General features: G+C 37.9%; 1 protein-coding gene across 5 annotated transcripts in view; it reads left to right on the forward strand.

Annotated features, from left to right (window-relative positions):
• The window catches only part of GALNT7 (polypeptide N-acetylgalactosaminyltransferase 7), a 136,062-nt gene that overhangs the window by 36,988 nt on the left and 83,513 nt on the right, over nucleotides 1-15,561 (forward strand). For 2 of the 5 annotated variants that reach the window (XM_072795986.1, XM_072795985.1), the window contains exon 1: nucleotides 5,827-5,994. The exons of 2 other annotated variants lie outside the window; for them this stretch is intronic. In XM_072795986.1, coding sequence (XP_072652087.1) covers nucleotides 5,842-5,994 — 153 coding nt within the window. In that variant the 5' untranslated portion in view covers nucleotides 5,827-5,841. Of the gene's footprint in view, nucleotides 1-5,826; nucleotides 5,995-13,519; nucleotides 13,668-15,561 lie in introns of those variants that run through there. One more of the 5 variants, XM_072795990.1, reaches the window with a different exon arrangement.

The raw sequence follows: 15,561 nt of genomic DNA on the forward strand, positions 1-15,561 counted from the left end.
GCTGTTCTCTCTTGCTCCCAAGACTAGAATTGGAAAATGCAGTATGTTGCCAATAACCCTAACTCTTCTGATTCTGTGAACGTATGTAATGTCTCGTTGACATTTTTGTGTAGTTACTTGGAGCCCAAAGGAAAAGAATCACTTAGCCAGATTTCACTATCAATTCTGCAGGTGTGCTTCCACTCCCTGGCACCTGCCAGTAGTTCCCCGGCACCTAATCTGCTCTCCCTATCTGTAGCAGTCTTAGCCTACATCACTGCTTTCCTCAGCAATGTGTACATGCCTTGAGGCCACTTCCTCAGGTTCCTTTCTCGCCCCATCTGCCAACCCATCCTTAGCCTTCGTCCATTGGGTACCAGCGCAGAAAGTTCCTGACTTTGCATGCCTCTGTGCTCAGGCGGAGCTGGGCACCTAACAATTCAAGAAGTATTTAATTATACTTACACAGAAACATTGCAGCATAAACATGACTCATTCCAGCCAGAAGAATGAGCACTTGTTTCCTGGTAGGAAAAATGCCAGGAAACCTATGCTTTGGAGTCCCTATGGGCATGGAGCATGTGTTTGAGGTAGATAGAATTTCAACAGTTGGAAAGTCCTCTACACTGACTCTTTCGTGAGCCCATCTAGAGCAAAATGAAAAATGGTAACCTGTGCACAAACCTTTCCAGGAGCCAAGGAGAGTAGAAAATCACCTTTATTCCTTTTCCTTTTATATTTGCTATATTAATCTCATTCCTCTTTTTTTGATAATTCAACAGAAATTAAAATCTTGAAATGTTTTCTGTAGAAGATACTTTATTGAAACTCTATTCTGGTGCTGTCCAACAGGAAAATAAATGCAAGTCATGTGTATAATCTAAAATTTCTGGTAGCCACATTGAGAAGTTTTGAAAACCCAGGTAAAATTAATTTTTTATTTTTATTTTTTTAAATTTTATTTTTAAAGATTTATTTATTCATGAGAGACACACAGAGAGAGACATAGGCAGAGGGAGAAGCAGGCTCCATGCAGGGAGCCCAATGTGTGGGACTCAATCCCGGGACTCCAGGATCACACCCTGAGCTGAAGGCAGGCACCCAACCACTGAACCACACAGCCGTCCTGGTAAAATTAATTTTAAAATACTTTATTTAATTTACTATATTTAATATCCTATCAGCTTATAGTCAATATAAAGAGATTGAGATCTTTTAAATTCTTTTTTCTTTTGAAATATGGTTAGATAGCACATCTTAAGTTAGACTGGCACATATTTTAAGTGTTCAGTAGCCACATGAGAGATCATTTTCTAGGTTTTGGATTATCTTACTTTGTTTTTGTATTCAAGTTAACCATTTTGAGGGGTTCTTAGCCTGATGATGCTTGTCTAGAACCACCTCAAAATTTTTTCAAAATATGCATTTCTGTTTGTACCCTCACAAGATCTACTGAGGCAAAAATCTGTGTGAGTCTGGGCACGAAAAAGGTACTTAGGTGATTATAACAAGTACCTTTAAAAACTAGCTAGTTCCATTTATTCATTTTACCTATGACTAAGCGTACCCAGCATGATGAGCTTTTCCAAAGAGTAATGATAGAGACCTGAGTCTTTCAATGACAAATCTGGCATTCTTTTTGTCATACCACACTGCTCGTCATTTCTAACATACTGGATAAGAAAGTCTATGCATATTCTATGTGGATTTTTTAAGGTGAGGGAGGGGCAGAGGGAGGATTCCCAAACCGACTCCACACCCGGTGCAGAGTCCGACATGGGGCTCCATCTCACAACCCTGAGATCATGACCTGAGCTGGAATCAGGAGCTGAAAACTTAACCAACTAAGCCACTCAGGTGTGCCTATATGGATTTTCAATAATAAAAGACACAGGCAACAAAACAGATTTTCAGATTAATCTTTAGTTTTTGAGGAAATTAAGTGTAGAATACCATAGTGGTAACAAGTGCAGGTGTGACTACACACACATTACCTGAATGCTTTTGTTGAATGAAATTGCATTGTGATGGGCCTGACTGGATTTTATATGTACTTCCATTCTCCATGTCTTTTAGATATTAGTGTTATTTAGCATTATGGGCTCCTATTTTAAAATTACTTTTAAAAATTATTTCAAAATAGCAGTTGGGTTTATTGCAATTATTTTAATGAATCTCTGGATATCATGATCTGATATGAGTTCTTCAGCCTATCAATTTTCAAAGTGTGAAAAACACATTCAACTTCTGAGTTTTCAGGTTAAAATTTCATATCTTTAATGACAAGACTGCCGCATATCAGCAGGTAGTATGGTTGGCTGCTCTGTAATTTTATGGGAATTTTTTTATAGGGTGAGTCACAATGGCTTGCTTTCTTTTACATAGAGCTGACAAGGGCAGCACAAGTATTATACTGCAAAATAATAAATCTCAGAGAGGTCGTCCAAAGGTAATGCCAGGATTATTTTAGATTAGTTGAAGATATGGAGAAAAATGTTTGCTTTTAACACTAATTTTACACAAAGTGACTGAATTTTAAAGTTAGATAAATTATAGGCAGGCAGATTTAAGAAATATTTTCAAGATGTTTAATTGATAATTCTTTTTTCTTAAAAATAATTTTAAGTCAGAAAATACAAGCAATTAACAAGGTCTATTAAATAAAGGAATGGTATCCATAGTGCCCTACAAATAACTACTGGATGCTTAAAAAGCTTTTTAAAGTTTCAGATCATTTAAAGTCTATTTAAACAGATTTTTCAACAGTGATCAGGAAGGTGATAGGACTCAGTTGAGTGTCTTGAGTTTACATTATCTAGGTTATAGATAGAGTATATATAATCGAGATAATATGTATATTATATATATATATATGTTTTTTTTTAAAGACTTTAAGAATAGTGTTAGGTTTACAGCCAAATTGAGAAGATACATTTTTCCTGTACCCTCTGCCCCTACACTTACATAGCCTCTCCTGTGACCAACATCCCCCACAAGTACATAGCCTACATTAGGGTTCAACTCTTGATATTATATATTCTTTGGATTTGTACATTGTACAAATCCAATGTATGGCTGATTCTTGAATAACAGTGTTAAGGGGTCCCAATCCCTGTGCCGTTGAAAAATCTGTAACTTTGACTCCCTAAATACTTACCTACTAATAGTCTACTGTTGACTGGAAGGAAGCCTGATAACAAGTACTCTATCAACACATATTTTCTATGTTATATGTATTATATACTGTATTCTTAAAATAAGCTAGGGAGAAGAAAATGTTAAAATCATAAGGAAGAGAAAATAGTTGCCCCACTGTACTGTATTTTTTTTTAAGTTCTTGTATACTTGGATCCACAGTATAAACCCTTATTGTTCAAGGATCAACTATATAGTGACATGCATCCATCATTATAGTATCGTATGGAGTATTTTCACTGCCCTAAAAATTCTGAGCTCTACCTATTTATCCCCATCCAACCCCTGGCAACCACTGATATTTATTTTATTTTTAATATCTAGTTTTGCCTCCCTCTCTCTCTTTACAAACAAAAAGTTCTGACTGAGATCTAAAGAGATTAAGGGATTAACTCCAGGTCACACTGGTCTGCCACTATCTTCTGACTCCACTGACTTTTCCTTTTTTATTGGCTATGATGACCTCTTTAGTAGCTGTAATAGCTTATTAAGATGTGATTTGCTATAACAATTATTAAAAATATTTTGAGATCTATTAGACTTATAAACACAAGACAATGAACATAATAGCGTGAATTCGGTGTTTGAAAATTCCTTCTGAAAAAAAATTCCTTCTGTTTATCATTGGGCATTAAATAGAGAATGATTATTTCTTCAAAAATAGGTTTCTTAAAATTGAGTACAGTAACCAAAATTTTGAAGTGTTTTTATGGAAAATACTAAAACTTGAAACTGCAACCCTGATTTTCTTTTTTTAACATACTTGATCACTTCAGGAAAAAATTGTACATTGGGCATGTATGTATAATTGTATATATAATGTACTGGGACATAAGGGTTTTCTAATTGGCTTTTAATGTATTAAATATCTGAGAAAATGTGCATATTAATAATTTCCAGTCGACCAAATGATAAATGGAAGACTCCTTATTTGAGTGCTCTGATGGATTCTTAGTATTCAAGATCCTTAAGCTAAATAAGAAAAGAATATTTGTTTGCAGTCTCTTCTTATCCAATGGTATTCTTCTTTTTAATACTGGACAGAGTTTTTACTGCAGAATTAAAGCTGGTAAACCTGATCCTCAATTCTGTGCTCTTCAGGCTGCTTCAGTGAGGAATGGTTCCCCATAAACCCTGGGAATTTCTTAGAAGCTAAGCATTTGCCATTTGAGCATGTAAAGGAGAACTAGATTGAAAGCCAGTATGAAAAAAGGAATTATTTTTCTGGCAATGTTTGTAAAAACTGATCAGGCAATGAGCAGCCATCTCTAACACATTTGAATTGTGATGAACAAATATGAATAATCATACATTGTCTTAGAAGAGTCCTGGATTGATATTTTTATTATGCACTGTACTTCACAATCAAATAAAGGAGCCTGTTTGCACATATCCTGAAAACTATAATTTGATAACTATATGGTGATTACTTCTTAGTAATTTTTGAAGGTCTGCCAACCAAAAAATTGTAATAAAATTCAGTCTTATGAAATTAAAGATAAATGACAAAAATACAGCTGTTTTGGTAAATATTAAAGCATTGCCATGCATACAGCACATCAAATGTAGCTGTTTTTACGAACTTTGGTTTTAAGTCTCTTTTCCTTAAGTGAATTACACAAACATGCTTTCCTATTACTCCGAAGGATTCTTCTTAGTTTTTCTAGTAACTTTGATTTTTGAACCGAGAGCTTTTAGATATTTAAATGGGTTCTTCTGTACATTTTCTGAAATGTTGACTACTGCACTTTACTAATGTATATTTTACTTTATAAAGTTAATATATGGACTTTAATATTGCTCCAGTTAAATTCAGTAAATCTCAGTCTCTGGTTTGCAAAGAAGATCAGGACACCTCTGAAAATAATATACAACCCAATATTACTTATTTTTTGGAAGACCTAACTAGGATGTGATCATTAGATTATATCCTTAATCTTGATGTTTTAATAGAAAGTTGTGTTTCCTTTAAAGTTCATTTTGAAAGAGTACAAAGCTCTTTAAAAGCTCTTATGAGTCCACGTTGCGATAAGTATTTCAGCCTTTGGATTTTGATACCAAAGACGCTTTCTTTAGAGAAGTCATTAACTTGTGATTTGACCCAGATCACTCTGTAAGGTCATAGTGGCTTCAGGCTTCTTATCTCTAACTAGCTTGCTCCGCTGGGACACAGAGTGTGTTCCAAGAGAAAGAGCAAGATCTCTTTGTGATTAAATTGAGTCCCTAGGAGACCAAAGGCACCTAAGAAAACACCAGAGTTTGTAAGAAATCTTCAAACAGAAAAGAGACACAGGCCAGATGAGCCTTAAGGAAAAATGAAGCATTTGGTACATGTACACTTATGTGCACACTCGGTGGACCTGTTCCAATCAGGAAGCCAAACCCAGATTCTCAAGCCTGGTAGAATCAGATTACTAGCCCTTGGCAGCAGAGAGTTTGTAGAATGCCTTGGTGCATTCCAGCAGTAAGTAGTAGCCTGTCACCTTTGCTTTTCACTTGCTCCCAAATTTGCAGTTTTATGAATTTCTTTTCCCATTATATTCCCTTGAGCCCCAGTAGTTGGACAGCATTTTCCAAAGTGTTATTCAACACTAATACCAGAGGCAGTACCCACGCATCCTGGCATCCAGCCCATGTTCATACTTCGGCTGCCTTGGTGATGGCCAAATGCCAGTTCGTGTAGCCAAGTTGTGGTTTGGACACGTGGACCCATTCCTTTCTGTAACCCTATCAGAATTGCCTGCTTTCTTTCTCCCTCACCAGAATCGAAGCTTGTTGGAAGGCAGATACTATGACTTTCCTCTCTGTTACCTCCCAGAGGTGAGTCCACCAGGACCATGGTGGGTACACAAAGGTGGTTGGTTGAAGGAGCCAATCCAGTTATCCAGGAGTTTCTGAATTAACCCACTAAGTCTGTTTTTCTGTTTTTAATACACTTGAAGCCTAGGGGAACTGAATTAAATAAGGATCAGAGCTGCTAGCCTGTGGAAGGCCCGTTGCTGACCTGAGTACCTGAGAAGTCCAGGATTTGGAGATGTCGGGCTCAAGGGATCCTTTCAAGAAGCATTCTGGGATCACTGTTCCAGTGGCAGTGACATTAGTATCTTTTTCTAGCTGTGAGCACAGTAATCTTCTATTTAAAAGAAACAAGCAGAACAGAAAAGTCTGTGTGAATTTGTTTCTCTGGACATTCTTACAAAGGCATGAAATTAAAGCATGCCTGTGCTTTCATTTGTGAGAAGGGTAAAATTACAACTGAAATCGATATGAAGAAATTCAGGAAGTAAGGTCAATTATAGAAAATTTAATACTGCTTTAGAGTTAACTATATTGAGAGAGAACAAGCGCGCCCGCACACACGCAGACGAGCAGAGTCGGGGCGGGCAGAGAGGAGCAGACTCCTGCTAAGCAGGGAGCCCAACACGAGCTCCACCCCACTGGGATCATGACCCGAACCGCAGGCAGATGCTTAACCGACTGCGCTACCCAGGTGCCCCTAGGTTTAACTATTTTGACAGGGTGCCAGTCTCAAGAATTCTTCAGTTATGTGACAGAATAAACCTTTACCTTTTAATATTAACTAAGAAGCTCATTTGTACTTAGTGAAATGTTAGAATTACAGAAGCATCTAAAAACTACAATTTTTCTTGTCAGTTATTTTGAAACTGTTTTAGTAATTAGGTTTGAGATAGACAATAACAACTGCAGTTTTACAGACTTTCAGATCTTTGAAACTGGCTTTAATGATTACAGAGAATGATGTCTGGATGCTGTTTCTAAGATGATTCAGTGTTAATTCTTTCCCAGTGCATATAAATTTTCTTTTTTAAGATTTTTATTTATTTATTCATGAGAGACATAGGCAGAGGGAGAGCAGGCTCCATGCACCGGGAGCCCAATGTGGGACTCGATCCCGGGTCTCCAGGATCACGCCCTGGGCCGAAGGTGGCGCTAAACCGCTGAGCCACCGGGGCTGCCCGATTGCCCAGTGCGTATAAATGTTATATTAACACCATGCTGTAGTCTGTTGCGTGTTCAATAGGATCACGCCAAAAAAAAAAATGTACATTAATTTAAAATTTCTTTATTGCTAAAATTTGCTAACCTATTCTGAGCTTTCACCAAGTTGTAATCTTTTTGCTGGTGGAGGGTCTTGCCTCAGTGTTGATGGCTGTGGGATCCCTATGGCAGTTTGTTAAAATAAGACAGCAATGAAGTTTACCGTATCAGTTGACACTTCCTTTCATGACCGGTTTCTCTGTGGCATATGATGGTGGTTGATAGCATTTTACTCACAGAAACTTCCTTCAAGATTGGAGTCCACCATCTCAAACCCTGCGACTGCCTTATCAACTAAGTTTATGTAAAATTATTCTAAGTTCTTTTATTGTCATTTCAACAGTCTTCACAGTACCTGCACCAGGAGTAGGTCTGTATCTCAAACTACTTTCTTTGCTCATCCAGAAGAAGCAACTCCTCATCCGTTCGAGTTTTATCATGAGCTTGGGCCAGCATAGTCCTATCTTCAGGCTCTGTTTCCAATTCTCGTTCTCTTGCTTTTTCTACCACATCTGCAGTTACTTCTTCCACTGCAGTCTTGAACCCCTCAGAGTCATTTGTGAGAGCTGGAATCAAATTCTTACAAACTCCTATAAATGTTGATATTTTGACTTCTTACAATGAGTCACAGATGTTAATGGTACCTCGAATGGTGAATCTTTTCCAGAAAGTTTGTTTACTTTGCCCAGATCCATCAGAGGAATCACTATGCAGCTAGAGGCTTACAAAGTAGATTTCTTAAATAAGACTTCTTGATCTGTGGGTTGCAGAATGGACATTGTGTTAGCAGCTATGAAAACATGGATCTCCTTGTCCATCTCCATCAGAGCTCTTGGGTGACCAGTAGCATCGTTAACGAGCAGTCATATTTCAAAAGGAATTCTCTTTTCCTGGGTGGTTCTCAACAGCAGGCTTAAAATAGTCAGTAAACCATGTTGTAAACAGATGTGTTGTCACCTAGGCTTTGTTGTTCCATTTACAGAACAGACAATATATTCAGGGTGATTCTTGAGGGTCCTAGAATTTCTGGAGTGGCCCCTCACAAGAGAGCCTGTGCTTTGAAGCCAGGCATTGACGTCTCTTCTCTAGCTATGAAAGTCCTAGGTGGCATCTTCTTACAATAGAAGGCCACTTCAACTACGTTGAAAATCTTCTGAGCGTAGCCGCCTTTATTAATTCTCTGAGCTAGGTCTTCTGGATAACTGCTGCGCCTTGTACATCAGCACTCCTTGCTTTACCTTGCACTATGGAGACGCCTTCTTAAACCTCATGAACCAACCTCTGCCAGCTTCCAGCTGTTCTTCTGCAGCTTCCTCACCTCTCCCAGCCTTCATGGAATTGAAGAGTTAGAGCCTTGCTCTGGATCAGGCTGTGGCTTAAGGGAATATGGTGGCTGGTTTGATCTTCTGTCCAGGCCATTAAAATTGTTTCCCTATCAGCAGTAAGGCTGTTTCACTTTCTAATTCATGTGTTCACCAGGGTAGCACTTTTAATTTTTTTCAGGGACTTTTCCTTTGCATTCAAAACTCTGCTTGGCACAAGAGACCTAGCTTTCAGCTTGTCTTATCTTTCAACATGCCTTCCTCACCAAGCTTAAGTAAGTCATTTTTAGTTTTTGATTTAAAAAGAGAAATGTGTGTCTTCCTTTCACCTGAACACTTGGAGGCCTATTAAGATTAGGGTAATTTATTTACGTATTTTCAGTATTGTAGTGCCCGAGGCCTGAGGAGAGGGAGAGATGGGGGAATGGCTGGTCAGTGGGGCAGTCAGAACAGACCACATTTATTACGTGTGCCCTTATATGGGTGCAGTTCATGATGACCTCAAATGATTACGGTAATAACATCAAAGATACATGATCACAGATCTCCATAACAAACATAGTGAAAAAGTCTGAATTCTTGTAAGAATTACTAAAATATTTTATGAAGACACAGAGTAAATGCTGTTAGAAAAATGACACTGATTGACTTGTTCATCACTGGGTTGCCATAAACCTTTAATTTATGTTTAAAAAATGCAATGTCTGTGAAGTGTAGTAAAGCAACGTATATTTGTATCTGACAAGGCTGAAATGAATTCATGTTAATTTTGTGGAAAGTTGTTTTAAAATGCACAAAGAAAACCACCCAAATCCCCTTGCATAGCCTTTTTATTTAAATTGGGTTTAACAGCTGTATTGCCCAGAGATTCAGGGTTTTGACTTCTCCTTTTCTTTACCTAAATGACAGGAGATGGTTTTGCTATTTGTATTTTTTCTTAAATAAACCCTTCTACCTGTTTAACCAAATGCACTTTAAGATACACAGTGAGGGGGAAATTTAATACACATCGAACTAATGTGCAGGTTTGGTGAGGTATAGATATTTTGCAGCCTGACTTCCCTCCGTGGGTCATTGACGGTGGGGCTGATAAAGCTGCAACCTAGCTTATTGAAGGTAGTCCCTACTATTAGATACTCTGTGCTATTTTGAAAAAAATGCTAAGGATGCTGACAGTTGTTTATAAAATACCACCATAAAGCCATCAGGCTCCAGAGAGTTCTGATTACATTTCCTAATAACCTTAATTTCTTTGACTGAATTGCTTCAGTACATTTACTCCTGGCTTCTGGAGACAGGGTAGGAAGACAGATTAAATTCCAATACCTTATATTCGTTGGTTCTGGCAGAGTTTCTTTAAAGTTTATATGATAATATAGATGAACAGACTGATTTATCCTTAAATCTTAGCATAGACGTTTTCTGTAGGTTGGAAGTCCTCTCATATGTGAATGAAATACAGCTTCTTATATAAAAACAAATCTTATGCAAATCCAGGCTTTTGAAGCAATTGTTGGAATTTGGAGGTTGGGTGAAGAGTTTTGTTTTAACTCTTTTCTAATTGAACAAATGTGAGAGGATTTTGTTTTTTAATTACAGGGATTGAGATAGTATCGCACTTACCTAGAATTCTCTCTGAATATTTTGTCTTTTGCTGTGGAAACAACATCCGGCAGTAGCCATTGAGAAGGGTGTGTGTATATTAGTAGTATTTATTTATTTATTTATTTATTTATTTATTTATTTATTTATTTATTTATTTATTTATGATTTTATTTATTTATTTATTTATTTATGATTTTATTCATTCATGAGAGACCAAGAGAGAGGCAGAGACACAGCAGAGGGAGAAGCAGGCTCCATGCAGGGAGCCCCATGTGGGACTCCATTCTTTCTCCAGGATCAGGCCCTGGGCTGAAGGCGGCGCTAAACCCCTGAGCCACCCGGGCTGCCCTATTAGTAGGTTTTAATTGGTGTTTGAAGGGAATTATATACACATACTCTAAGAAAAAAAAAAAAAGGGTTCTCAGCCACTTAGATTTTGTGTTTCTTTTTAGTTTGAGCATTACTATTCACATTGTGTTGATTGTAGAAGGAATGACAGTATCCAGTATAAATAATAGCAAATATTTACTATTATTAATATATTTACTATTATTAAATTACAATAAATTATAAATAATTTATACTTCTATTTATTAATAGTAAATTATAAATTACTATTATAGAGTAAATACTAAAATATCTTAAGTAGAGTGAAAAGCATATTCTTTTAATATATTTACTATTATTAAATTATAATAGTAATAGTAAATTATAGATTATATTAATAGTAAATTATAAGTAATATACTATTATTATAGAGTAAATAAATACTAAAATATCTTAAGTAGAGAGTTAAAAGCATATCTTTTAAGTATTGGCAGTTGCCCTGTGCTCCCATTCATTCATTCATTCATTCATTCATTTTATCCTACGAGCATTTATTGACCCCTGTTGTTTCTAGCAGTAGCTAGTTGCTTGATGTGCAAGGATGAATGAGTCATGATCCCTCATTACAAGGAGCCACCCGCTTTCAAGTGCTTAGTCATATTGGTTGTTTATAATTTTATTTCTTTTCATCAATATCTGCCTTCCTGGAGATCTACTTAGGAAGGGATTATAGCAGGAAATATAGCAGGAAAAAAAAAGACAAGAATAGTTGCTTCCTTTACAGAGTTATTCTCTAGCCGAGTCATAGTCAACATGAATGAGATAAAGCAACCAGAACCGAGCTGAACTTTTCAAATAGAGTGAGCTGTCAATCATACTAGTATAGAGACAATCCTTTCACGAGAGGCTAATTAATAAATTAAATAATATTAGAGGGTTTTTTTATTAGACCTTATTTTTTTAAAGATTTATTTATTTATTTATTCAGAAAGAGCGAAAGAGAGGCAGAGACACAGGCAGAGGGAGAAGCAGGCTCCATGCGGGGAGCCCGATGTGGGATTCGATCCCGGGTCTCCAGGATCACACCCTGGGCTGCAGGCGGCGCTAAACCGCTGTGCCACCGGGGCTGCCCTAGACCTTATTTTTTAGAGCAGTTTCAGGTTCACAGCAAAATTAAGAGGAAGGGACAGATTTTCTCATATACTCCCTGCCCCCACTCATGCACAACCCCTACTGTCAACATCCCAATGTTGAATAATTGCAACAGAGAGAAAAACAAACAAACAAATGGGAAAAGGGTTGATGGGGGAAGCAAAAAATGAATAACTTCTTGTATTTTCAGAGTCCCCTTCTTTACAACATCTTATGTTTCTTCAGAAGGTTTTAAATGGTAATCCTGATTTGAAAGACATTTTAATACTTACTTAATCATGGCGTAACATTATATTGCATATTTGGTGTTGCTAGGAACTCAGTGTTTTATACTTTACCTCATTTAATCTTTGCAGGAACTCTATACTAACATATTATTCCAATTTTGTAAGTGAGGAAATTGATTTAAATATATATATATCTGCTTATGGAATGTTTCAAGGAAAATACAAGTCTTGCCTTCTGCCACGGGTCAGGCAATCTAGGAAGCCAACTCTGAGATGGAGGGGAGGATGCAGTTTCTATTGGAGAGAGGATCTGAGGATCAACACCTCTGAAGGGAGAGGTTGGAAGCACAAACACCCAGAAAAATTGAGCCTTCCGACATCTCCCCCCACCCCTTCTATAAAGCAATAAGCTGTTAAAAAAAAAAAAATTGAGCTGTGAACCAACTTGACGCAGTCCTTAGCCAACCCCATGGGCTCCTAGAGCTGGGATGGTCCTTCAGAGTTGTTCCAATTTGGAGTGGAGAGGTTGGGCCTTTTTTACCTCTACAGCGATCAGGGATTTGTGCACACTGTCCCTGAAGGAGGCTTGACTTTGGGCAAGGCAGTTTCTTTAGCAGAGGTGATCCCAACAAAGGCTGACAGCCATCTCCACCAGCAGGCGGGGCAGAGGGAGGGGTGGGTAAGTCCTTTAGTTCTGGAGCAGAGTTGTGGGTGGTTACCACAGCACTCACAATCTCTGCAATGGATTTGCTGTAGTTTCTCCAAAACACATTGTTCTTGACAAAGATCATTTTTTTTCTATTGGTTATCTCCTATCTTTCCTGTTGAAGAATCCATGTTCAAGGAGGTTCGTTCTTGTGCCATTCATCATAAACCTAAAGTCGTCTTCCTTTTAACCCAGTTGAATCACTTTTAGCTCCTTGCCTTGTATGATATTGGCTGGGCCACAATTTTTACATGCAGCTAATTTTGTGCTGTTTTTAGACATCACGTGTTTATTGTTTCTATCCAGTCACCAGAATTGTACTCTACTTCACTTTATAGCCATGCTCGAGGAGGTTCTTGACGTCCATGCAAGAGATAGTCTTTACATTAACTCAAGCTTGGAATCTCCTGAATTTCAAACCCTTCTTTGTTTAAGCAGTCTCTTTACACTCAACATGCATCCTTCCTGCCATGTTTTTTTAAAAATTTATTCATTAGAGAGAGCGAATGAGAGTGAGCACAAGTGGAGGTAGGGACAGAGCCGAGAAGCAGACTCCCTGCTGAGCAGGGAGCCCAATATGAGGCTCAATCCCAGGACCCTGAGACTCATGACCTGAGCTGAAGACAGATGATTGACTAAGGCCACCCAGGCACCCCCATCCCATGATTTTCTGGTGAAGAAAATGACTTGCTCTCTTAGTCTGCTCCCCACTGGTTTTAGCAGTCTGTCCTCCATCTGTAGTTGAAGGGGGAAAAAGCAATCTGGTTCATGGAGGTCCACTTCCACCTGTTGGTTTAGATCTGTGGATAGTAAGGGCTGGAATATGGTGACAACTGACTGCCACATGCCTCCTACCTGGTGTACTGCATCCCTTGTGGGATGGTGGATGGGGGGTAAGTGTTCTCAACAAAAGAAATGCTTGATTTTCTTTTTCTCTTTTTTTAAAGATTTTATTTATTTATTAATGAGAGAGAGGCGGAGACATAGGCAGAGGGAGAAGCAGACTCCATGCAGGGAGCCCGATGTGGAACTCGATCCCAGGACTCCAGGATCATGCCCTGAGCCAAAGGCATACTCAACCACTGAGCCACCCAGGTGTCCTATGCTTGATTTTCAAAATTTGAATTAGGTTAGGCTGCATGTTGTAAATGTACTACTTGTTATCTCTTAGGGGTATAATAGTCTTCATTTTTATTGGAGGATCTCAAAATACTTTCAATATGTTCTGTAATTTTTAAAACTTAATCACTTCTCATTGCACTGAATTTTGGCACCCAACAACTTAATTTCTTTGTTTTATGATACTCTGTATCCTAGAAATGAAATGCTTTTAATTTAACCTCTTTAATTTTTTGACTTAAACATTTTTAAAACTTACCTCCCTTTAAAGAAGTGTCTTGAGGATGAACTGGGAGCAGGTGTGATAAGCAGGAGAGATCAGTCGAGAATATAGTGTGAAAAAGTATTCTTTTTGAAAAAAAAAATGTATACATCGTCATATAAAGCACTTGGGCTTTTCTACCCCATGAATGTCTTGTTTCAGAGGATGTCCTACAATGTAATTCTCTCCTCTTTGCTTTTAAGAAATTGATAATTGATGACTGAGTGAGTCATTGAATTTACTACAATGTTTTTTGTACTTTTTAAAAACTCACTGAAGCTATTTTTTGGTTTTGTTTTCTTTTGTTTTTTAACGTCTAAAGTCAGATAGCATACTCAAATGAAAAATGTTCCTACCTATGCTCTGTTTGTGAACTTTCTGCTTAATTTTCTTGTGGTTGTACATATTATTTCTCTGAGCCTTCTCTCAACTGCGCTTGTTGTATATTCTCTTCATCACTAAATTATGTACGGTGACCTCTATGGCAATCAACAAACTTTACAGTTTATTTTTTATTTTTTTATATATTAATATTTTTTTTATTGGTGTTCAATTTACCAACATACAGAATAACCCGCAGTGCCCGTCACCCATTCACTCCCACCCCCCGCCCTCCTCCCCTTCCACCACCCCTAGTTCGTTTCCCAGAGTTAGCAGTCTTTACGTTCTGTCTCCCTTTCTGATATTTCCCACACATTTCTTCTCCCTTCCCTTATATTCCCTTTCACTATTATTTATATTCCCCAAATGAATGAGAACATATAATGTTTGTCCTTCTCCGACTGACTTACTTCACTCAGCATAATACCCTCCAGTTCCATCCACGTTGAAGCAAATGGTGGGTATTTGTCATTTCTAATAGCTGAGTAATATTCCATTGTATACATAAACCACATCTTCTTTATCCATTCATCTTTCGATGGACACCGAGGCTCCTTCCACAGTTTGGCTATTGTGGACATTGCTGCTAGAAACATCAGGGTGCAGGTGTCCTGGCGTTTCATTGCATCTGAATCTTTGGGGTAAATCCCCAACAGTGCAATTGCTGGGTCGTAGGGCAGGTCTATTTTTAACTGTTTGAGGAACCTCCACACAGTTTTCCAGAGTGGCTGCACCAGTTCACATTCCCACCAACAGTGCAGGAGGGTTTCCTTTTCTCCGCATCCTCTCCAACATTTGTTGTTTCCTGCCTTGTTAATTTTCCCCATTCTCACTGGTGTGAGGTGGTATCTCATTGTGGTTTTGATTTGTATTTCCCTGATGGCAAGTGATGCAGAGCATTTTCTCATGTGCATATTGGCCATGTCTATGTCTTCCTCTGTGAGATTTCTCTTCCTGTCTTTTGCCCATTTCATGATTGGATTGTTTGTTTCTTTGGTGTTGAGTTTAATAAGTTCTTTATAGATCTTGGAAACTAGCCCTTTATCTGATATGTCATTTGCAAATATCTTCTCCCATTCTGTAGGTTGTCTTTTAGTTTTGTTGACTGTTTCCTTTGCTGTGCAAAAGCTTCTTATCTTGATGAAGTCCCAATAGTTCATTTTTGCTTTTGTTTCTTTTGCCTTCGTGGATGTTATCTTGCAAGAAGTTACTGTGGCCGAGTTCAAA

This window comes from Canis lupus, chromosome 24 (assembly GCF_048164855.1).
Source record: "Canis lupus baileyi chromosome 24, mCanLup2.hap1, whole genome shotgun sequence".
NCBI classification, from domain to species: domain Eukaryota; kingdom Metazoa; phylum Chordata; class Mammalia; order Carnivora; family Canidae; genus Canis; species Canis lupus.